At 45.1% G+C, this 23487-nt stretch overlaps 2 protein-coding genes across 2 annotated transcripts in view; one reads left to right on the forward strand and one right to left on the reverse strand.

Moving 5' to 3' along the window:
• Positions 1-14280, reverse strand: part of LOC106829558 (uncharacterized) — a 28749-nt gene extending 14469 nt beyond the window's left edge. Inside the window, exons 1-3 of the mRNA XM_070517199.1 lie at positions 13712-14280; positions 4859-4889; positions 3620-3749 (exon numbers count right to left, since the gene is read on the reverse strand). Of these exons, the coding sequence (XP_070373300.1) occupies positions 3620-3749; positions 4859-4889; positions 13712-14280 (730 nt within the window). The remainder of the gene's footprint in view (positions 1-3619; positions 3750-4858; positions 4890-13711) is intronic.
• Positions 14281-21084: 6804 nt separating this feature from the next.
• FKBP9 (FKBP prolyl isomerase 9) overlaps positions 21085-23487 on the forward strand; it is a 40121-nt gene continuing 37718 nt past the window's right edge. The window contains exon 1 of the mRNA XM_014838703.3: positions 21085-21529. Within this exon, the coding sequence (XP_014694189.2) occupies positions 21297-21529 (233 nt within the window). The 5' untranslated portion in view covers positions 21085-21296. The remainder of the gene's footprint in view (positions 21530-23487) is intronic.

Consider the following 23487-nt stretch of genomic DNA (forward strand, 5'->3'; position numbering starts at 1 on the left):
AAAAACATCATACAATGATTGAAAAATAAAGATAAGGATATATTCTAGAAAGGAGAACAAAAGGAGATGAAAATAGAGAAAATAAGAAAATTAGAAAATCACTGCAGGAAGTATACTCTCTGAATAAGAGAACTGCAAACACAGATGACAGGAAATTAAAAAAAAAAAATTCTTAGAAGTGAGAGACAGGGGGCCGGCCTCGTGGCCGAGTGGTTAAGTTTGCACTCTCAGCTTCGGCGGCCCAGGGTTTCACCAGTTCGGATCCTGGGTATGGACATGGCACCGCTCCTCAGGCCATGCTGAGGCGGCATCCCACATGCCACAATTAGAAGGACCCACAACTAAAAATATACAACTATGTACCAGGGGGCTTTGGGGAGAAAAAGGAAAAATAAAATCTTTAAAAGAAGTGAGAGACATGAATTCCAGATTGAAAAGGCTCACCAATTAACCTGTACAATGGTTGAACCCAGATGCATACCAAGGCACATCACTGTGAAATTTCAGAAAACTGGGGAAAAGGAGAAGATCCTATAAACTTCCAGAGAAGAAAGACTAACAACAAGCAAAACAACAAAAAACTAGGACCTGTCATAAAATCAGGAATCGGAATCACTTTGGGCTTCTCAATAGCAATTCTAGAAACCACAAGGTAATGGAACAATACTTTTAAAATTCTGAAGAAAACTAATTAAAAAAATTTTTTTTATTGTGGTAAAATATACATAACATAAAGTTTACCATTACCACCATCTATCTCCATAACTCTTTTCATCTTGTAAAACTGAAACTCTATACCTATTAAACACTAACTCCCCATTCCCCACTCCTACCCCAGTGAACAGGCAATCACTATTCTACTTTCTGTCTCTATGATTTTGACTACCTGAAGTACCTCATATGAATGGAATAATACAGTATTTGTCTTTTTGTGACTGGCTTATTTCACTTAGCATAATGTCCTCAAGGTTCATCCATGTTGTAGCATGTGTCAGAATTTCCTTCCTTTTTAAGGCTGAATACTATTCCATTATATGTATACACCACGTTTTGCTTAACTATTTATCCCTCAGTAGACACTTGAGTTGCTTCCATGTTTTAGCTATTGTGAATAATGCTGCTATGAACATGGGTATACAGACATCTCTTCAAGACCCTGCTTTCAATTCTTTTGGGTATGTACCCAGAAGTGGAATTGCTGGGTCACGTGGTAATTTTATTTTTCAGTTTTTGAGGAAGTGCAGCACTGTTTTCCACAGCAGCTGTACCATTTTATATTCCCACCAACAGTACACAAAGGTCCCAATTCCTCCACATCCTTGTCAACATTTGTTATTTCCTGTTTTTTGATAGTAGCCATCCTAATGGGTGTGAAGTGATATCTCATTGTAGTTTTTATTTGCATTTCCCTAAATGATTAGTGATGCTGAGCATCTTTTCATGGACTTATTGGTCATTTGTATATCCTTTTTTTGAGAAACGTCTATTCAAGTCCTTTGCCAAATTTTAATCTGGTTGTTTCTTTGTTGTTGAGTGTTAGGAGTTCTCTATATATACTGCATATAATCCCGTATCAGATATATGATTTGAAAATATTTTTTCCTATTCCCTGGGTTGCCTTTTTACTTTACTGATAAGGTCTTTTATTCACAAAATTTTGAAATTTTGATGAAGTCAAATTTGTCATTTTTTTCTTTTGTTGCCTGTGTCTTTGGTGTTTTAGCCAAGAAATCAGTGCCAAATCCAATTTTGTGCAGCTTTAGCCCTGTGTTTTCCTCTAAGAGTTTTATAGTTTTAGGTCTTACGTTTAAGTTTTTGATCCATTTAGAGTTCATTTTTGTATATGGTATTAGATAAGGGTCCGATTTCATTCTTTTGCATGTGGATATCCAGTTTGCCAGCACCATTTGTTGAAAAGACTATCCTTTCCCCATTTAATGGTCTTGGTACTCTTGTCAAAAATCATTTGACCATTTAAGTGAGGCTTTATTTCTGGGCTCTCTATTCTATTCCATTGGTCTATATGTCTGTCTTTAAGCCAGTACCACACTGTTTTGATTAGTGTAGCTTTGTAGTAAGTTTTGAAATCAGGAAGTATGAGTCCTTAAGCTCTCTTCTTCTTTTTCATGATAATTCTGGCTATTCAGAGACCCTTGAGATTCCATACGAATTTTAGGATGGGCTTTTCTATTTCTGCAAAAAATGTCATTTGGATTTTCATAGTAATTGTATTGAATCTGGAGACAGCAGTCTTCACACAGTATGTCCCCACACAGTGGAGACAGAGAGCAAGCTCTCTAGTGTCTCTTCCTTTAAAAGGAACTTACTACATCTTGAGAGCCACCCTCATTACTTCATCTAATCCTAATTACCTCCTAAAGGCCTCATCTCCAAATACCATCCCATTGGGGTTAGGGCTTCAACATATGAATTTGCGGGGGGGGGGGACATAAACATTCAATTCATAACACAGAGCAAAGGGAGATCCCTGGATGATGAGCATGGGAGCAACCATTTTCAGAAAGAAGAAATTGACAGAACACTTCAAGCATTTGAAGGTCTTAAGAGTCAAGCTTGGGAACAATTTGGGGTTAAATTAGAAATCAGGATATGGAAACCAAAAATAATAACAATAACAACAACACACACACAAAAAAAACAAAAACAAGACAACTGTTAATTCTGGGGGAGGGAGGGCATTGATGGATGCATGAAAGGAAAAGTAATCAGTTTACTATATGACTCAGCTCCGAATATAATCAAAATAAAATAAATACCAAAGACTTATTAACCAAAATTATGATAACACCATTCTTGGGAAGATGAGATATACTAAGAGGACACGTGTGCTGAGAGCAGGAGAGAACTAAATTCTCATCTTCCAGTGTACAATGTCAACAGATAACGCCTAAACCTGAAAAATCAATACGATACAAGCATGATCTTCAGACATATGAAGATAAATATCGAAATAACCAACTAAAACAGCTTCAAGTGAGAATGGAGAAAAAGGAGACTGGGAACTGCTGTTTTACTTATGTGCACGAATAATCTTTGTACAGACAAATGTCCTAAAAGGCAGCAGTACCCTTTCTTCAAATGCCATCTGTGCTGCATGAAAGTGCTGCTGCTCTGGTGGGGTGGGGGGTGTGCACGCACAGCTCTACCTGTTCCAGACCCGCCCTCTGTGCCCCAAGCTCCTCTCAGGTTACAAGGATAAAACCTTAACGCCACTGACGGAGGATGACTGACTGAGGCAGGACCCAAAGGGACCTGGCCTCCATTGCATCCCTTGTCCCCCATGGCATCTCTACCGTGGAGTACTGTTCTGTTACAGGATATCACTGGAGAGCATCCTCCACAGGCAGCTACGGCCCTGAGGAAAGACCGCTGCCCTTGGAGCCAGAAGCCCTGGAGGTGAAGCACTGCTCTACCTCTTATCCTGGACCACTCGGTAGGAGATGCAAGTCGGCCTCCTCATCTCTAAAGAGAGACCATACCAGGACTTTAACAGGGCCGTGGTGAGAACCAACTAATTAAAGGAAGTAAACACGCTTTGTCAGTCATGGGATGTATCTGCATGCACTGAGGAGTGTTGGTGAAGCTCTTCCGTACTCACACTGCATGACTTTGACTTCTTTCCCCAGGGGCATCCAAAGTCCTTTAGTTGGGGCGTGAGCCAGAAATTCCCTGGCGTGTTCATTGCCTGGTACGTCTGGTATACAGTCTTCTGGCTTAGTCTCATCTTCCTAAAGAAAGAAGCGACCTGTAAACACTATGGTGAAAGCACTGGAATTCTCCCCACATGCCTCACAACACAGCAGTGCCTGGCTTTCTCATGGGCTGGAGATCCCAGTGTCAGTGATAACCCTCTCAAGATCTGGAAAGAAAGACGAATTAGACCAGACAGAAGAAATGGATATAAATATACCAGAAGAACTATTTCACAAAAATGATGTAGCTGTTCTTAGAGAAACGTTACTGGTAAAGCAGAAATCTGTCCTTCATATAGGAATGATCTGTGGGTTCCAAATTCCAATGTAAATTAGATTCTAAGATTAAAAAAGGTTTCACTGCCTCAAAATCTTTGTGGAATGAGGAAAGGTATAAGAATTAAAGTAAATAAGGTTATCTGGAATAATAAAAATGGCATGTTATATTAAAATAGCTTATTATACCCTGAAGGCCACTGTCATGTTTTCTAGTCACACACCTGCTATAGCTCTGCTATGCATTTTCACCCCTGAAGAACTGGATTTACAATTAAGAAGTTTTTTCTTTTCAGTTTCCATGAATATTAAATTTATAAGGAAAGAATGTTTTCTAAAAATCTTTTTGTAATTGAAAGTTACCAAACAGCAGAGGTTGCTTTGTCCTTTAACTCCTCCTCTAGGTCTCAGTCCCACAGAAAGACAGTGACCCTGTGGCCAGGGTGCTGGAGGAGGGACTCCTGCACCAGGGAGGCTGGACCCGATGAGCTTCAAGTCTCCTCAGAGCCCGCTGCTCTCTGAGCTGCAGACACTCAAGAAACAGCAGCAGGCCAGTGAGGGGAGGCACACAGGCAGGAAAGCTTTGAGAAGATGGAGTCACCAGGCAGAGAGAAGGGAGTGATGGCTGAGGAGCACACGGCGCCTGCCACGGCTTCTCAGGGACACACACACAGCTGACTAACTTTCTACGCAGGCACAGGCTTGTGACAAAGCCCAGAGTGTATGAACCGACGGGCATCTGCAGGGAGGAACAGGGTTATAAAAGGAGGTTTAAAACCTGACGCAGCTGTTTTCATAACAAGTTACTGAGTTTGAGCACTGAGTCAACTGTCTAAGAGAATAAGCAAAAGTATAAACTTCACACTGACCTTGATAAGCCCAGGAGGAGGTTTTTCATAACTAGAAAAGAAAAAAAACCTGTCATCAACTATGTTAACAGGAACATAACACATTTTAATGAGCAAAAAGCAAGCACAGGCCAAAATAAAAAGGATGTTTTTCGTAAGAACTTAAAACGACATTATATCTGAAACAGTGAAATATGCCCGGCACTCAGGAGATCACATATAAGTAAACAGATGCTATACCACATCCTGCTGGGATGTAGAACTGAAATTCACTGAAATAATAACTAACTTGGTGTCTTAGCACAACGATTTTACTTTTGGAAGAAGGGAAAGCAAGAGGTTGCAGGGAAAACGTGAGGTAAATGTGAGGGTAGACCCGTGAGTTAACTGTGGCTCCAAACTGTTACTACGGTTGTCAGGTCATTGAGCCAGCACGACTCCCGCTTACCCAGCACTGAAGGGGCTCCCGGTGGGCAGGGTTGAGTGACCGTGCTCACGTGGCTGGGGCGGCGCGGGGTGGGGAGCAAAGCTGGAGGGAGGGGCCTGCTGTGGGGGAAGGAGGTGAGGGTGATCTGTCCCGGAGGCTCCCTCTCCCATTTCCCTGTCCTCCCAGTTCAGGGTCCTCCCTGCCCCTGGGCTCCCTGCCTGCCGTCTGTGCCTGTCCCGACATCCTGGACTCGAGGGGCAGCACTCCTCACGGTGCCTGAATGACATAACGATGCCGCTAGACGAAGCACAGGAACGACTGCGTGGGAACTACTTTCCCTTTCACCACAGAGCTCTCCGACCCCCAGGGTCCTGAGGCTACAAATCCTGCCTGTGCGCCCAATTCATTTCCACTTTCCTTCACTCTGCCGGAGCTGCCCAAGAGACTTCTGGATTCCAAATCTGGAAAACCAGTGCCAAATGCTCACGTTCATTTTTAACTATTGACACATACTGGCTATTCAACACAAAGCGTGGGTGTCTGGCTTTAATAGTGAATGCCTAAGGGACCAAAAACAAAAATAAGAATGAAAAAAGAAACACAACGACTGAACATTGCAGGTGTTCAATGCCTCCACGAGGAACATTTTACTGAGGACATCTGGCACTGCGGCTGGTTTCAAAGTGTATCTAAACTCCAGAAACTTGGAAATGCTGGAGCTTCAACAGTGCTGCACCCAGATGGTGACAGCAGGGGTGACTAATTTTCCAAATTTTCTATAATGAATGTGTATTATTTTAATCACCAGAAAAACATTAAATAAATGTTAAAAGAGTGAGTTGGATATTGAAATGGGGCAATCTTCACAAGAGATTAAATTAAAAACAAAAGGGTGGGAGTTGGGGCTGGCCACGTGATTAAGTTTGCGCACTCCGCTGTGGCCGCCCAGGGTTTCGCTGGCTCCGATCCTGGGCGCGGACATGGCACCGCTGGTCAGGCCACGTTGAGGTGGCGTCCCACATGCCGCAACTAGAAGGAGCCACAACTAAAATATACAACTATGTACTGGGGGGATCTGTGGAGAAAAAAGCAGAAAAAAACCAAAGAAGATTGGCAACAGTTGTTAGCTCAGGTGTCAATCTTTAAAAAAAAAGGGGAGGGAATAGGAAGCAAAAATGTTTTTGGTATGCTTCTATTTGTGCGTATGGGGAAAAGGAGATTATACAAGGCCATATACACACACCTTTATATCTCTGAAAGGATACCTAAGACTGGTTACATGCTTGCCTCTAGGGAGGGGAACTAAGGATCATAACAATAGAGACCTTTATTTTTCATTCTATTTTTATTTACATGCACATATATTAACCTACAAAATGCTTTTTAATTACAAAAGAAAAATGAAATCAATGGTATCTTCATTACAGCTATGGTGGTATAAGCCCAGGTAATATATCTCTGAAAGAAAAACCACAGGTAACCTGCAACTATGAAAGAAAAGTGAAACCAAAAATATGCTATTAGGAGTTTATATCTGCTATATAATTATATGGACTGAATTTTTGTTTTAAAAGTCAATGTTATTTCCGTAATTGTTTCACGGTTAAAATCCCCACTCTAGCCCTAATCAGCTTGATATTTTTCTCCTAAAAGCAGCAGGTATAATAGGCAAAATTAAACTTGATCTTCAAGTAATATTGAAGGTTCAACAGAAAAACTTACTCCTTGCACAAGTAACTTGTCAACAATTATTGTGCCAGGCATGGTGCTAAGCAGCAGAAGGGAGAACTAAGGGCATAAAGATATTCCTATTTACATCTAAGAAAACATAAAATGAAAACTGCTCTCAGAAGTGACAGTGTAACTCATAACTATCCTGATAAAAGATGTTCTGTTTTCTTGGCGTAGAGGATCTGAAATTCAAGCAGGAGTGTTTTCCAGTTCTAAATCAGTATAAACGTGAATCCTGTAGAGGTACAAGGCTGAGTGGAAACCTCATGGGCTTTGGAGGTAAAAACTTTCTGTTTGAATTCTGATTCATTCTCACTGCTGTGTACTGTGGGCAAGACACTTACCCCCCCTAGAGCCTCAGTTTCCCCATGGGTAAATAATTCACAGCACACATGTGAAGGGCACTCCACAGTGCTGGCTTCTTCCCTTCTGGTGAAGACAAGCTGATGGTCTGCCTCATGAGGCAGCTCAAGCCTGGAGCACTAGCATCACAAAGGCCAAGATCTGAACCCAAAAGAGGTAGGAGAAAACAACTTGTTGGATGATAAATGACACAAACCGTGAGTTGCTAATCCAGAGCTTTTCTAAGCAGACAGAGAAGGATCTGCCCCATGAAGATTACAGGGTAAACAACTGGGCATGAATAGACTGAACTTCTTAGGTATAATACAGTGCTTTTCCAAAGCGAATGCTTAAAATATTTTCTAACACAAAGCGGTGGCATGACATAGCCATAACTCAGCAAGAACAATGGAAATCTGCTAAACTGAGGAAATTATATAGTTTACCTGCAGCCATCAGAAACATTAATGCTATGCCTTATGCACAGAGGGAGTTTGGTAATACTGGCTATAAATCCAATAATCCTGTTATACATCCTTTGAGTCACAAGAGTTGTACAAACAACATATGGCCAATCAAATTGAAATCCAAATTCCTGAAAAATATGTAACTGTTGTTGCCAAGAGGAAAGGAGTGTGATGGAACTACACATTTTGAAATCTATTATTAGCAATGGAATTGCCTAAAAAGTCAATTTTCCAAGTTTAACAGAAGATGGTTGGTAGTTTTTCCTAGGGCTAAACAATTTATTAATTTAACATATTAAAAAAGATAATTCTTGGGGCCGGCCCCATGGCCGGGTGGTTAAGTTCACGTGCTCCACTTCAGCGGCCCAGGGTTTCACCAGTTCGGATCCTGGGTGCAGACATGGCACCGCTCATCAAGCCACACGGAGGCAGTGTCCCACATGCCACAACTAGAAGGACCTACAACCAGAATATACAACTATGTACTGGGGGATTTGGGGAGAAAAAAAAAGATAATTCTCAAAATTTAAAGTAATATTTACTAAATATAACAGATTTGGAAATGGGAGCATGTTTATATGCAGTCTAGACTCTGCGCTATGACAGTCAAGAAGTCTATATTTATCTTTGTAGTTAATTCTTAATATTAAAAAAAGTTGGTGGTGGCCCATTATTTTGTACCCTCTGAATAGACTACTGGTAAATCATTCAAATTGTAATAACTTGCTCTGTGTAGTAAAAAGATTAAATTTATGTAAGAGGGGAGAAATATTATCTTCCCAATTGTGTGTGGGGCAAGAAATCTTTCTTTTGCCAAATATTTCTAATTACTCTTTGTGGTTTTGAGTACTGGGGTGGGATTTCTTTTGGAAAGGTCCTTCATGGGGCCGGCCTAGTGGCACAGCAGTTAAGTTTGCACCTTCCGATTTGGCGGCCTGGGGTTCGCTGGTTTGGATCCTGGGTGCAGACATGGCACCGCTTGGCAAGCCATGCTTTATATGTGGCAGGTACCCCACATATAAAGTAGAGGAAGATGGGCACGGATGTTAGCTCAGGGCCAGTCTTCCTCAGCAAAAAGAGGAGGATTGGAAGCAGTTAGCTCAGGGCTAATATTCCAAAAAAAAGAAAAAAGAAAAAAAGACACGTCCTTCATGTAAGCATAATCCATTCCACACAACTGTTCCTGCAGCCGGCTCCTCCGGGGCTGGAAGGCAGAGATGAAATTGCCACATATACACAGAATGTCCATTCTGTATGCCCAGCAGCCCAGGGGCACTTGAGTGATAGAGCTGGAGCGCGGGTGGAGGACTCAGATGCCTTCAAGGGCCTGGCACACATGGTCAAAGAGCAAGAAAAAGTCAAGTGTAAGAAAATGTCCTGTAGAGATTGAAGAAGGCACATCAGAGATGAAAAGATCTGCATTCAATTTATTAAAAAACTGTGGGGCTTCTCAATTAACATGGCAAACTGACCAACATGCTTATCTTTTTTTTAAAATGACAGTAAAATAATAAAAAAGGAAGCCACAAAGAAATCCTGAGCAGAGACAACATCAGAGTAAGATTTCAACAAATTTGGGAAAGTGCAAGGAAGTAATCATTGACTTCTGTAAATGTAGGAGGTTACACCTTTGGAAGATGGGGGTTGGGGAATATGGACATGGAGTGGCTGAAGCCAGTGGTATTCTCCTCATTCCCTACAGCCAGGGACTCTGCCAGCCCAAGCCTTGGAGGAGACTGCAGATTTAGGCCCCTCTGAGCATAAGTGAGGATGCAGATGACATGAGCATGGGCTGAAAATGGGTGTTGATTGAGTCTCTGTCTGAACTCTAGGACACTCAGCCCTCTCCCTCTCAACCCACCCCAGAACACTGGCAGCCAGGCATATATCCTCAGACTGAAGATTCTTCTCCAGAGAAACTGAAAAGCCCCAGAAAAAATCTCCACTTACTAACATTTGAGAGTCTCTGGATTAAAAGGATGGCGCACAGCCTCATCTCCCTACAGTGAAGCTATCCAGTCAGCAAATGGGCACGTTCTGTCTGTCTCACACACAGCCTCTTGTCAAAAGAGCTTTATAGTTCCACACTCTTAAATATGAATAGAGACCAAGATATCCAGACGTTAGGGGAAAAAACTCTAAATGGAAGACAGAGATCAAAAGAAACAGCAAACAAAATGCAGAGGCAATAGAGGGAGAAGAAGAAAACAAAAAAAGAGAAAAATTATTGAGTATCCTCAAAGAGAAGATATTTCATCAATGAAACAAGAACAGGATGCTATGGAAAAAGAATTCTCAGACTAAGATAAAGCTCTTGAATTTAGAAATATAGCAGAATTTTAATATGCACAATAGAAGAAATGGAAGATAAATCTACAAAGTAGAATGAAAAGTCAAAGATATGGACACTAAGGAGAGAAAAGATAATTAGAGGATCAATAGAAATCCAACAGAAAGAAAAAAACAAAATGGAGAAGAAATTAAAACACAAGTTCATTTATATAGTTAATGTACTCATGATATGTCAAAAAAAGACTCCATTGAAAAAAGACCCATATTATCATGAACCTTCAGGACGGCAGCAATAAAGGAAAGTTCCTTAAAGCTTCCAAAGCTTTAAGAGTAGGGTGAGCTTGACCAGGTAACATAAAAGAAAGGGAATCAGAATGGCATCAGACTCCTCAGCAATTCCAGAAACTAGAAAACACTGGTATACCACCCTCAAAACTGAGTGAAAATAGTTTTTAACACAGAATTCTATACCTAGCCAAATTATCTATTAAGTTTGAGGATAGAATACAGACATTTTCAGACACGCAAGGTGTCAATTAACCTCCAGTGCACCCTTCATAGGAAGTTGCAGAATGTGCTTCAGTAAAATATGGGAGTAATGACAGAAAGAGGCACATGTGGAATCCAGGAATGGGATTCAAGAAGGGAGAGTGGTAAAGGAAGTCCCAGGACGATCGCTCCACACCAGGTCTAGAAAGTAACCAATGACTACTGCAGGACAACAGATGGAAGATTGTAAATAAGAAATAAACATTAATTGTCTGATGTGTAGCAACATGTGGAAAGGTACTTTACTTTTGAGCCAAATAGTATTTTATGATTTTTTCTTTTGCATTCTAGTGCAACTGTTACCTTTCTAGTCGTTAATAAGAGCCTCAACTTTTCATCTGTTTCATTTTCTATTATCAACTGCTCTTTTTCTCCCAAAGGCTCCAAAAGCTGAAAGTACCTTTCCACATGTTGCTACACAATATTGCATAGTTATAATAATGTTAATACGAACACTGATTTAGCAAAATTAGTCTAATAGAGCTATACTGGAAGGATGGAAACAAGAAGGGCAGGTAAGAGAGCTAAATCCTTATCTACTATGACAAGAAGTTAACAGATAATGTCTAAAATTGTTGAATCAAAGAAAGCAGGGTAAGCATATAATTTAGAAACATGCACTTAAATCCAAGAAGTAAAAATTAAAAGAATTTGCACATGGGGGCTGGCCCGTGGCTGAGTGGTTAGGTTCACATGCTCCGCTTCGGCGGCCCGGGGTTTTGCCTGTTTGGATCCTGGGCGCAGACGTGGCACGGCTCATCAGGCCACGCTGAGGCGGCGTCCCACATAGCACAACCAAAGGCACTCACAACTAGAGTATACAACTATGTACTGGGGGGCTTTGGGGAGAAGAAAAAAAATGATTGGCAACAATTGTTAGCTCAGGTGCTAATCTTTAAAAAAACACAACAATTTGCACATGGAAGCCCTGGTCTTGTCTAGTGGGCCAGGGAATGGGGGTTGTTGGGCAGGGAGCATGGGGGAACATGAAGAGTTGGGCAGCCCACCACTTTTTTTCTGTAGTATTTTTAGTGCTATTTTAGTTTTTAAACTTATACAAGTATGACTCAGGTATGAATAAAATTTAATTTAAAATTAAACAAGATTCTGAACTAGAAAAAGAAAACTTGTCAATAGGCCAGCCAGTTTTAAATTTCTGAAACTGGAAAAATCTCACTGGTCTGAGAATAAGAAACCTGGATTCAGCTCTAGTTTTGCTGTTTAATAGGTCAGTGGCTTAACCACGGAGCCTCCATTTTCTCATTTACAAAAGGAGGTTATAATCTTTCTCTTGTCTGTGAAAAAGTTCTGTGAGCTACAAAATAAATGTATAGTATTAACAACATCCAGCATCCTACAGTTAAAGATACTGAGACCTGGGCTGAGCTGAGCCCTGCCTGAGCTTATCCTGGGGAAAGATTTTTGAACATCCGCCTTCACAGGAGACAGAGCACCACAAAGAGTGCTGCAGAGGCCAGGACCGCGGAGGCAGCAGAGCAGAGCCTGTATCCTGCAACCACTGCCCTCCTGAGGAAATTCAGCTCAAGGGCCACCGGGAAAAGAGCAGGGGGTGATCCAAAAAGGCATGCATTTTGTGTCAAAGCTCCCAGAAGGTTACTTATGTAGGATTGCAACAGTTTAAGGACCTTTCTTTACATGATCGTCTTAGTTTAGGTAATGAGATGTGCCTGAAACAGAAACGAATTATTTACCCACTAACTCAGAAAATAACACAGAAAAATTTGACTTCTACAACTACTTATAGAATCACAGAATCTTGGAAGAGACCTGAAAGGTCATTACTCCAACCTCCCGCCTGATGTTTAATCTCCTTTACAACCTACCCTTCTCCCACTGGTTCTCTGGACTCTCCTTGAACCCTCTGGAGCTGGGGGCGCACAGTGCCTCCTAAGTCAGGCCAAGTTGATGAAAAACAAGTGAGAAGCAACAGGAAATACTGGAGTACGTGAGGAAGCCGTTTGGGTTAAAACTAATTCGATCTGATCTTGTTTTTCCAAAAGGGCCTGCTGTGGCCTGTTGAGTGTGCATTGTACATCTGCTTTAAACATTTACTGTGTCCCAAAGACAAGAATGATGGCCTTACAGATAAGGATGTAGCTTTCCCCATATCAGCATTTCCTTAAGGATAAGCATCTCTTCCTGGGAACTAAGGATTACTTGCTGACCACCCAACTGCTGTGCGAGCGAAGCATCTTGTGACAATTGTAAAAGGGACATTCCTAACATATGTGATGTATGCTCTTTGTTCCAAGATGTACATATCCACTCTGTACACCCCAATTCTTTGGTGCCCTTCCTTCTGGAAGGCAGGCCCTCGGCTAGTCCTCAGATCTGGCTGATAATAAACTCACCCCAATTCTGACTTACAGATCGGTTATGGATTATTGGCATTGACACTGACCAGCAAGAATATATGACTCTGGTCCTAATTCTTTCTGTTGAGCTGGATGGAATTGGCCTCTCTGCAGCTTCCACCCTTAATCCTGGTAAAAATCCTCAGCACTCCACTCTCTTTTACCTGGCAGCCACCTTTCCGATGTTTAGGGACGAGCCCTCACCCCATTGTTCATTCTTCTCTCTCTCACCACACGAACCTTACAGGACTGGGTATTCTCTTCCCTTAACAGCAGAAGATGAAAAGAATGGGGATTTTACGCAGTTCATAGGGGGCCCTTTGAACTGAAAAACCGGAAAGGACAGGGAGCAGCGCTCCTGCATTCGGTCCTCAGTCCTGACGGAGCGCCCCGCACCGCGCAAGGCACCCCGGCCCAGCGGGCGAGGGACGACCCTCCAGCGCGGCGCTTCCGGCACTGGGACAGCCCCGCGCGCCCGGACGGGCCTCGGGGCGGGGCCTCAGCTCCTCCCGGCGACACCGCCCGGGGCGCCGGACAGACCTGCCCTCCGCGCCGAGGGCCAGTGCCCGGCACCGGGCACGCCATCTCCGACGTTCGGGCGGCTGGCCACATGGCCCTTGCGGACCCCGGGGACCCCGCGTGCCGCGCCCACGGGCCCCTCCGCGCAGAAGGCGGGGCGGCGGGGACTCACAAGGACTCCAGGTGCTTGAGCTGCTGCAGCTGCTGCGCGTCGTGCCGCCGCCGCTTCTGCTCCCGGCGCCGCTGCAGCTCCTGCTCGGGCGGCTCCCGCGGCCGCCGCGCGCCCCCGGCCCCCGCGTCGTCGCGCCCCGACCGGGACGACATCGCGGCCCGCGCCGGAGGCGACCCCGTGGCGCGGCGGCGAAGACGGCACTTCCTCTGTGCCGCGCCCGCGAGCCCCGCAGCGCCCCCTCCTGCCGCCGACCGCCGCCCGCCGCCCGACGGGGAAGGGCCCGGTGTCCCCGCCGAGGCTGCCCGGCCCCCCCCTTCCGACTGGCGCGCCCGGCCGCCTCCCCGCGGCGTGGCCCCAAGTCCTGGCTCAGAGCGCCCAGGCCCGCCGGTGCCGAAGGTGGGAGCGCGCCCCCTGGCGGCGGTCGGTGCCGGTGCCGGAGCCGAGGGCTGAGGACGCCCGCGGGGGAGCCCGAGAGCCCTTCCCGCGCGCCCGGAGGGCTGAGCACACGTCTTCGGGCTCCCTGCCCTCGCGGTCTCCACCCTGGAGGTCAGGGAACCTGTGCAAGTCATCTGTGTATCTCCCAGTGGTTAGAAACACAGGAGCTGCTATTACTTGTTAGTAGGATTCATCCAGTTTGGGAAGAAAGCAAGACTCTCCATAGAAATTCTCCAGTTTTCTAGAGCATGCCATCCATGGTTAAAACAGTGTATACTGAATTTAGAGAAAGTTTGGGTATTGGAAAGGAAAAGCTGATATACACTGAGCACTTTTTGTGTGCTGGTCATTGAGCTAAGTGCTGACTTAATCTTTAAAAACTCAAGTGCTATTTTTTCTTTAGATTTTATTATTTTATTTTTCCTTCTCCCCAAAGCCCCCCAGTACATAGTTAAACATTTTAGTTGTGGATCCTTCTAGTCCTGGCATGTGGAACGCCACGGCAGCATGGCTTGTCGAGCAGTGCCATGTTCTGGCCCAGCATCCGAAGTGGCAAAACCCCGCCTCTGAAGCAGAGTGGTGGAACCCAACCCCTCGACCACCGGGCCAGCCCTCAAGTACTCTTATTACCCTTATGTACTACGCTAATTTTATAGATAAGGAGAAGGAGGCCCAGATAGTTAAGTGACAGCCCAAGGATGAGAACTAGTAAGTCGTGGAGCCAGGGTGTGAAAGTGTTAGGTGCCTGACTAGGTTGTATTTTCAAAATGTATCTAATAGGTGAAGTTGTGATAATTGTTTCAGCTTTGACATAGTGGAAGAAACCACAAAGGAAGTAAAAGTAACAGCATGGGGAATATTTCCCTCAAATGTGGCATTCAATATAGTTAATACCTAAAATATATGAGGAGCTCTTTCATATTTATTAGCAAAAATCCAAATAAACACACAAAAGGTTATGAACAGACATGCACTGTTACACTGACGTGTCCCAGAACTTGGAAATCAGGTTTCCCTCTGAGAACCAATCCAGCTGTTCACGCAAGTTACATGGGCAGTAAGTGGCCTGTAGATACCTTGCAAGACATCCTCATCTAGTCAAGAATACAGTGTCAGGAATACGTGATTGAGAAACGAAGAAAACATAACTTAAAATTGTGTTACAGAAGGAAGTTGGTCTAAAGATTCTAGAATAGGAGAACCAAGGAAAAGCAATCAGGCAGTGTTTGTCCAGAATTGTCCACTAGTGACACAAACTCTGTAAACAGGAATGTTCTGCTCACTAGAGAAATGTGCACCATTTGGAATAAGGCATAAAATTGACCAAATTTTGCCCCATCTTAAAGGAAATAGCCTTCAAGACCACCCAACCCCTGTGCTCTGGTTCTATTCTCACCTGCAACATTCTGACAGTGTAGTATATCGGATCCCAATATGAGGAAAAGAGTGTTTTAGTCAGATCTGAGTATTGGGGTCAGTGGGAAGGCATGTTTCCTACTGTAAGTCAATATCTCGACATTGTGATTTATAATTTAGTATCTTATGACTAGTTATTGTGGCAAATTGTATTATCCAAGTTGGCTGCAATAGTCTCTCTCATGTTATTTGTCTTCTACAAATGACCTTGACACTCCCCCGATGGAGAGGTGGGGTCTATGCCCCTTCCCTTGAATCTAGACCAAACTTAGTGATTTGCTCGTATCTAGTAGAAAGTAGTGGAAGTGATGCCTCATTTTTGAGATTAGATCAGAAAAGGTCATCTAGCTTCCACTTGGTTCTCTTGAAATAGTCCCTCCTGAGGGCTTCAGGGATGTAAGCTGTTCAACTGCCCTGAAGCCACCATTCCACGAGGAGGCCCAGACTAACTAAGGGGTAGAGATCACGTGAAGAGACCCTGAGACTCCATAAAGAGAGGGATGTCAGGCCAGACCTCACTGCCTAATCACGCCCAACGCCTGTCAGATAACTCCATGGTGCATGCCAGAGTAGATCTAAGTGGCTCACACCAACCAAGCTGGATGAGAATTGTTCCTTTCCTCCTGCAGAGGCTTGTTGCTGGCCAAGCTATGCCCCTAAAGTAAAAGAAAAGAAGGAAGAAGGAAAAAGAAAAAGAAAAGACACGAAACGTTCACCAGTCACAAGTAGTGACCTATAGCAAGCAAGCACATAATCTGAAAACCTTAGGATATACTTTTATGCAGAAACCAATTGAGTTGAGTTGCTCTCACTTGCAACTGAAAAAGTCTTGACCGATTCAAATATTTGCCTAACACAATGATTTGATCTATTAGCAAGAAGGCCCAGGGATTGATAACTCCATTGAAGCAAGTATTAGTCAAGACTCTTGAAAACAACAATAGACAAAAATCCAAGTCAAACTGTTTTAAGAAATAAAATAAAAGAATTTATTGGCTCACATATGTGAAATGTCATGGGATGGAACTTCAGGAATGAATGGCTGGATCTGGGTGCTGAAATGTTATAGTTAGCAATTTCTCTCTCTCAGCTTCACTTTGCTTTGCATTGTTTCATTCTCATGTAGTTTCTTCCATCGTGGGGGCAAAGATGGCCACTGGAAGCCAAAGGTGGCCAACAATTTAGCAGCCCCAACTGGAAGAAAACTCTTTTTCAGTTCCAGTAAGACTTCCATGTATTATACGCATTGGCTTAGCAAGGGTCACATAGCTGTCATGGAAACAATCACTATGGTTAGGGAGATGGAGTACTCTGTCTGGCCACGCCTGTCACGTGCTCACCCTAATTCCCAGGGGTGGGATCAGCTTTACCCAAGCTATATAGACGAACAGTTGGGGAGGGATAGTTCCTCAAAGCAAAATCAAGGTGCTGTTAACAGAGAGAGAAAGACAGGAGGAGAGAGAGAAAGAGATTGAGAGAGAGAGAGAGAGAGAGAGAGAGGAAGAGGAAAGGGAGGCTGAGCAGGGAAAAATAACAGCTGTGCAGTTCAATAGTCTGACAGCCTTACCCAGTCCCACCTCCTGGGTTGCATTCTAGGCATCCCTCCTTGATGATTAGTATGCTAGAGCTTATAAAGCAGTGAACATCCTTTTGCTACTTATATCCACCTGTTTACACAAGTCTGGGTTCTTTATGTATTTTGACAGACTAGGAAGTTTCCTGGTTACTGATCCAGAGTGATATGCACGGTGTTATGGTCACTCTGCAGAAGCGTGATGGACTCCCCCCCGACCACCCCAAACTGGTTCACTGTCAAGACTGATGATGCCACATGTTCACCAAGAGGGGAGGAAGAAATGTATTGCTCATATATTGAGGCTTTCTGGGAGAGCAGGTCAGCCACCTAAGCCAGTCCAAAAACGGCTTCAGCAAAAGGAAGGCGAGTGGCCCTAGTTTTATTGTGTTTAGGGAGTGAAACCTGGGTGGGCGTTCCTGCACACAGGCCAAGGCTTTGTGTGGTTTGAACTTCTCCTCTGGTGTCAAGGGAAGGAGTGTGTGGGCTTTCTTATCAGCTTGCCCACATGTGGGACAGAAGGGGAAAGTGGAGATGGCGCTTGAAAGCTGTCAGTGGTCAACATCCAAAATGGAGTCAGATTCTTTTTTTTTTTTTGTGGAAGATTAGCCCTGAGCTAACTACTACCAATCCCCCTCTTTTGGCTGAGGAAGACTGGCCCTGAGTTGACATCCATGCCCATCTTCCTCTACTTTATACGTGGGACGCCTACCCCAGCATGACTTTTGCCAAGCGGTGCCATGTCTGCACCGGAATTCGAATCGAGGAACCCTGGGCCCTCCGAGAAACAGAACATGCACACTTAACTGCTGAGCCACCAGGCCGGTCCTGGAGTCAGATTCTTTATTACACAGGGCCATCTCTCGAATTCAGCCCAGTTTTCTGATTGTGAAAGTCAATGTAAACATCTCATCCATTAACCAATGAGGCAAACAGGAATTCTTTCCCTGGTGGTTATAATTCTAAACCGTTATTCTTACCCATCACCCTTTACTTATTCCTGTAGCATCGGGACGGGTCTGCAGGTACAGTTCCTTTCACGAGAGAGAGTAAAGTGATTACTCTTCAACCATGAATGCACACGGAGCCATCCTGCACTTTGCACTGAGGCTCCCAGCCCAGCTGAGTAAGAGATGCTTTCTTTGTACTCCCTCCCTGTTGTACCCCCCACCTCAGTCTTTTCTACCCCTCTGCCCCATCCTAAGGTACTAGATTCATTCTCAAGGCCAGCCAAAGGGACTTGGTGTTGGCCCAATTGTAGAAAGGTGGCTGCAGCTGGTCCTGACTTACGGATTAAGTGATTTTGAGTTGGGTCTTCTATTACTCAGAGATGGAAGTGATTCCTCACATTTACATAGTACTTGGCATACTTCCATCCCTCATATATTGCTTTGGTTGATCCTCCAGAAACTCTATGGAGGCAGGCAAGACATTTTACAAATAAGGAAACTGAGGCTCAGAGAGTAGGGGGATGGGTGCCCTACAACCAAGGTGGTCTGATTTCTGGTCCAGGTTTTTTCATCAAACCACATGGTAACTTCAGGTGTGTTGCCAATTCTGCGGGTGGGAGAATTTCCTGGAAACTCTTGGGGAGGGAAGGAGAGAGGGCATTGCTGGAAACAAATTTCTCTTACTTCTCATTCGCCTCAGGTTCAGCTCAGATGGACTTTCGGGGGATGTTTTAATGCTGGCCTTTTCTTTATCTCCGCTCAGTGTGTGCCAAGCCCAAGTTAACAGTTTAAGTAGCTTAGCCTCCAGGGTTTACTGCTCTTAGAAGATCTGATTCACGAGTCCTCCTTTATTTCAGGCTCGAAGAACAGAGGAATTCTTTCTTTACTGCCCTGCTTCACTTGCAGGATTATGTTTGATTTTTCCTGCAAACATTTCAACTTCTTGTATGGAGGAGGATGGGACGGAACCTGGATTTCTGTCTTTTATTCAGACCAATCCTTTTCCAGAGCCCCCTTCTCTTTCTCCATGCTGTTCCACGCCTTCATGCTGGCCTCCGACCTTTTGGATGCTTCTCTTATTATGTCTTTCTCTCTGATTGTGTCACATTCTCTCGTTCCTTGGCTCTCTGTTCTCTCACTGATTCTCATCTTCTGTTTTTCCCTTCTTACTGCCTTTCTCTCTCACTTCCTCTCCTTTTTCTATTCCGATACCCTTCTCTTCTTTCCGGTCCTTTTCTCAAGCCCGTTCACCTCTTTATCTTTCTGAGCTTGTAGTCTACTGTTGACTTTTCCTGAGGTGAAATTCAGTTTCTAGGCTTAAGTCCTCACAAAGTAACCCCCAGAAACTTAATAATTTCTTAAAGTTTCAGCTTGGTTTTAATTAGTCACTAAAGTCAAGAGGTAAATTTTCTCTTTGGTAGATTGCTGCAGAAATTCAATTCAAAGAATGTCTGTTAGGATTTAAAGAGACTGTTGAAGAGCACACATACTATGTGACCAGAGTATTAACACATTTAAAGGAATGACAAGAAATTAAACCACTTGGAAGCCCTAAAAGGCAGAACAGAAGTGGCAGTCACCACTCAGCCTGTCTCTTCCTCCATCTGTCTTCCTTCCTGTCCTGGGGTGTCTTCTCTGGCACAGGATCATAGAATTTTAGAACTGAAAGAAGTCTTACAAATCAACCACTTCATTTTATAGATGAAAAAACTGAGGCCCAGAGACGTGGCATGTGTTGCCCACTCACAGTAAGGAGGTGGAAGATTCCTGACTGGAATGAGGTTGACTTTTTGTTTGTCTTTGTGTAAAACTTGATCATTTTAATAAAAACCTGACATAGTCATTAAAAACCATAAAGAAATACTGAGGAGTAGATAGAGGAAAGCAAATCATCACTCAAAATCCAACCACCTAGAAATAACCAGTGTTAATAGGACGAATTATATTCATAGGTTGTCTATTTCAATAGAATAAGCTGTGTGAGGAACAACGAGCATTTCTTTAGTGCTACATGTCACTTCTCATTAGATCTTGCGATCTAATAAGATCTATAATAATCTTATCATCATCATGTTTTATCTTCATCTTACAGAAAACACTGAGACTGTCACTTGCAGAAGGTCACCTACATAGTCCACATAATGGTGTATTATTCCCCTAATAAATTGTTTAATTCAATTGGCTCACGCTTTATTTAATATTTTTGCCTTTATATTTATAAATTAGATTGGTGCCCAGTTTCTCTCTTTCTCTCTCTTGCTCTTTTGCAGGTTTTGGTATCAGGATTGTATGCTTCCAAAATGAGCTGAGAAACCCTTGGTGATTTGCTTTTCCATTAGGCCATAGTTTTAATAAAAAACAACCACCAATTCTAAGGTAAGAATGCATTTAACTGCTCAAATGACTTTCCCGCGGCATCTGGGTCTCTATTGTGAAGGCCCACCCAGGTTAGTCACGTGTGTGGGGTCACGTGGAAAGTTCGCTATTAAGTATCAGCTCACAGGGCATCTATTGATGGACTGGGGAATGCTCACAGTTAGCAACTTAAACTTTCGTCTGGACAGCTGTCAGGGGGGTCTCCCAATACATGCTTCCTCCTTTCTCTAAGTATTACAAGAAAATACGGGGGAAAAAATCCTGAAGAATGGTTTCAGTCTTTTTTCAATGTAGAATGCATCCTTGTAACTAAGTTTTTTTTTTTTAAATCTAAGTTTCGCTCCCTCCCCGAAAGCAGCAAGGGATAATTGGATCCGCGGCCACGTAAGAGTCCCTTGTGGCCCTGAACCTGGAGAGTCCCAGGAACTGGCGGAGATCGGTGGGTCGGCTGGGCCGTAAACGTTTTTCTCTCCCAACTTCGGGCCGAAGCCCGGTCCCGAGGACCTGCCGATTCCTCGCTCGGGGCCGGTCCCTCTGACGTTCCAGCCCTCTCTCCCGGCGGGCCAGCGCGCCGGGCGCGGGGGGCCGGGCGGCGGCGGGCGCAGCAGGCCCGCCCCGGCGCGCGGCCGCGGCTCCTCCCCTCGGTCGGCTGCGGCCGGGGGGCGGGCGAGGGGGGCGGTTGCTGCCGCCCGGGGAGGGCCGGGAGTCTGTTCCACGTTTGCAAACGCCGCCGCGCACCCAGGCCCGTCCCGCGCCGCCCGAGCTCCGCGCTCCCAAGCCCGTTCCGCGCCCCGCGCCCCGCGCCCCGCGCCCGCTCCTCTCCTCGCCGCCCCCGATGGCGTTCAGGGCCCGGGGTTGGCGGCCCCCGCCGCCGCCGCTGCTCCTGCTGCTGCTCTGGGTGACCGGGCAGGCGGCGCCCGTGGCGGGCCTGGGCCTGGGCTCGGACACCGAGCTGCAGATCGAGCGGCGCTTCGTGCCCGACGAGTGCCCGCGCACTGTGCTCAGCGGCGACTTCGTGCGCTACCACTACGTGGGGACATTCCCCGACGGCCAGAAGTTCGACTCCAGGTACCGCGCCCCGAGCGCCCAGCCCGGCCTCCGAGTCCGAGGCTGCCGCGCCCTCGGTGCTGTCCGCTTCCCTCTCTCCGGACAGGCCTTTCCCTCCCGCCGGACCTCCCCTGGCCCCGCCCCGCCAGCCCGCGCTCCTCCCTCGCCCTCCCCCTCCCCGGCCGCTCCCGACCCTAAATCGCTCAGCCCGGGGGCGAGCCTCCCGGCCCCAGCGCTCCCCTGGCCCGCCCGCCAGCCCGCCGCGGACTGGCATCTTGGGTAGGGCCTTGAGCAGCGGGGCTGGGACAAATCACGCCCTCCCTTTCCGCCCAGCGCATTTACACCCGCGAAATCTGTGTAAAATGGTCACTCCACGAGTAGATCCCCAAGAGGAAATGTTGACGTCCATCCGCCGCCTCCCCTTTACTGTTCCTTCCAGCAGGCCCCTTGAGTACGGATCCGGTCAGACGAGGCGTCTGGCAGATGATGATGGTGATGATGGTGGTGGTGATGATGATGATGATGGTGATGATGATAGCAGCCGCTAACCTTAATGGAGCTGTTACCATGTGCCAGGGTAGTTCTAAGAGCTTTCCATATAATGAACTCATTTCATTCTCACAGCAGTTCTCTGAGGCAGGTACACTCACCCTCATTTTGCCAGTGAGGTAACTTGAGGCTTTTGAGGCTAAGAAACTTGTTTAAGCGGAATCGGATTGAAACCCAGACCATCCAAGTCCAGAGTCTGCGTGTCTCTACCACTGCCCTCCGTTTCCGGCCTTACAAAAACTTACCTTGGGTGGGAGAAAGTCCTGGTCAAGTCACTCAGCTTTGCCATGGGGCCCTACACCGTGCCCATCATTCCCGCCCTCAGCTCTGCCCCAAGATCACACCACCTCTCCCAGCTTCACGCCAGTTTAGCGTTAGGGTTAACAGGCCTCTCTTCCTGCAGCTCCGGGCCGCTCTTCTCCGCAAGGCTACCTTACAAACCTGGGTCTGTGCCCACACTTTTCTCAGTGAATCAACAGACTAGATAAAGAGAACGGTTTGTCAGGCATCGGCTGTGTGCCCTAGGCTGTGCTAGCTCATTGCTGAAGTTATCTTTTCAAAAATACTCTTAGCCTCTCTTGCCCTTTTTGAAATTCCAGAAAATGAGTGAATATACAAAAGCTGTTTAGCATACTACATGGCACATAGCAAGTGCTTAGAAATGGTCATTCTTACTGTTATTTCAGTTGCTTCTTTTTTTTAAACAGCTTTATTGAGATGTAATTCACATGCCATTCAGTCACCCATTTAAAGTGAACAGTTCATTGGTTTTTAGTATATTCGCAGTTGTGCAACCATCACATCTAATTCCAGAACATTTTCATCACTTCAAACAAGCAATGTTGGACCCATTAACAGTTCCCCCCTCCCCTCCGGCCCAAGGTAAGGACTAATCTACTTTCTCTCTCTTTATGGAATCATACAGTTTGTGGTGTTTCGTGTCCAGCCTCTTTCACTTAGCATGATGTTTTCACGGTTCATCCATGTTGTAGCACGTATCAGTGTCGCATTCCTTTTATGGCTGTTTAATCTTCCATTGGATGGCCATACAACATTTTGTTTATCTGTTCATCAGTGGATGGGCATCTGGATTGTTTACACTTTTTGGCTATTATGAATAATGATGTTATGAACACTCATGTACAAGGTTTTATGTGGATATATGTTTTCATTTCTTTTGGCTATTTACCTAAGAGTGGAATTGCTGGGTCCTGTGGTAACTATGTTTAGCTTTTTGAGGAACTGCCAAACTGTTTTCCAACGTGGCTGCACCATTTTACATTCCCACCGGCAATGTGTGAGGGTTCTAGTTCTCAACGTTCTCCCCAACACTTAGAATTGTGTGTCTTTGGATTATAGCCTTCCTAGGGGATGTGAAGTGGTATTTGGATTTGCGTTTCCCTAATGGCCAATGATGCTGAGCATCTTTT

Source organism: Equus asinus, chromosome 1 (genome assembly GCF_041296235.1).
Source record: "Equus asinus isolate D_3611 breed Donkey chromosome 1, EquAss-T2T_v2, whole genome shotgun sequence".
Lineage (NCBI taxonomy): Eukaryota > Metazoa > Chordata > Mammalia > Perissodactyla > Equidae > Equus > Equus asinus.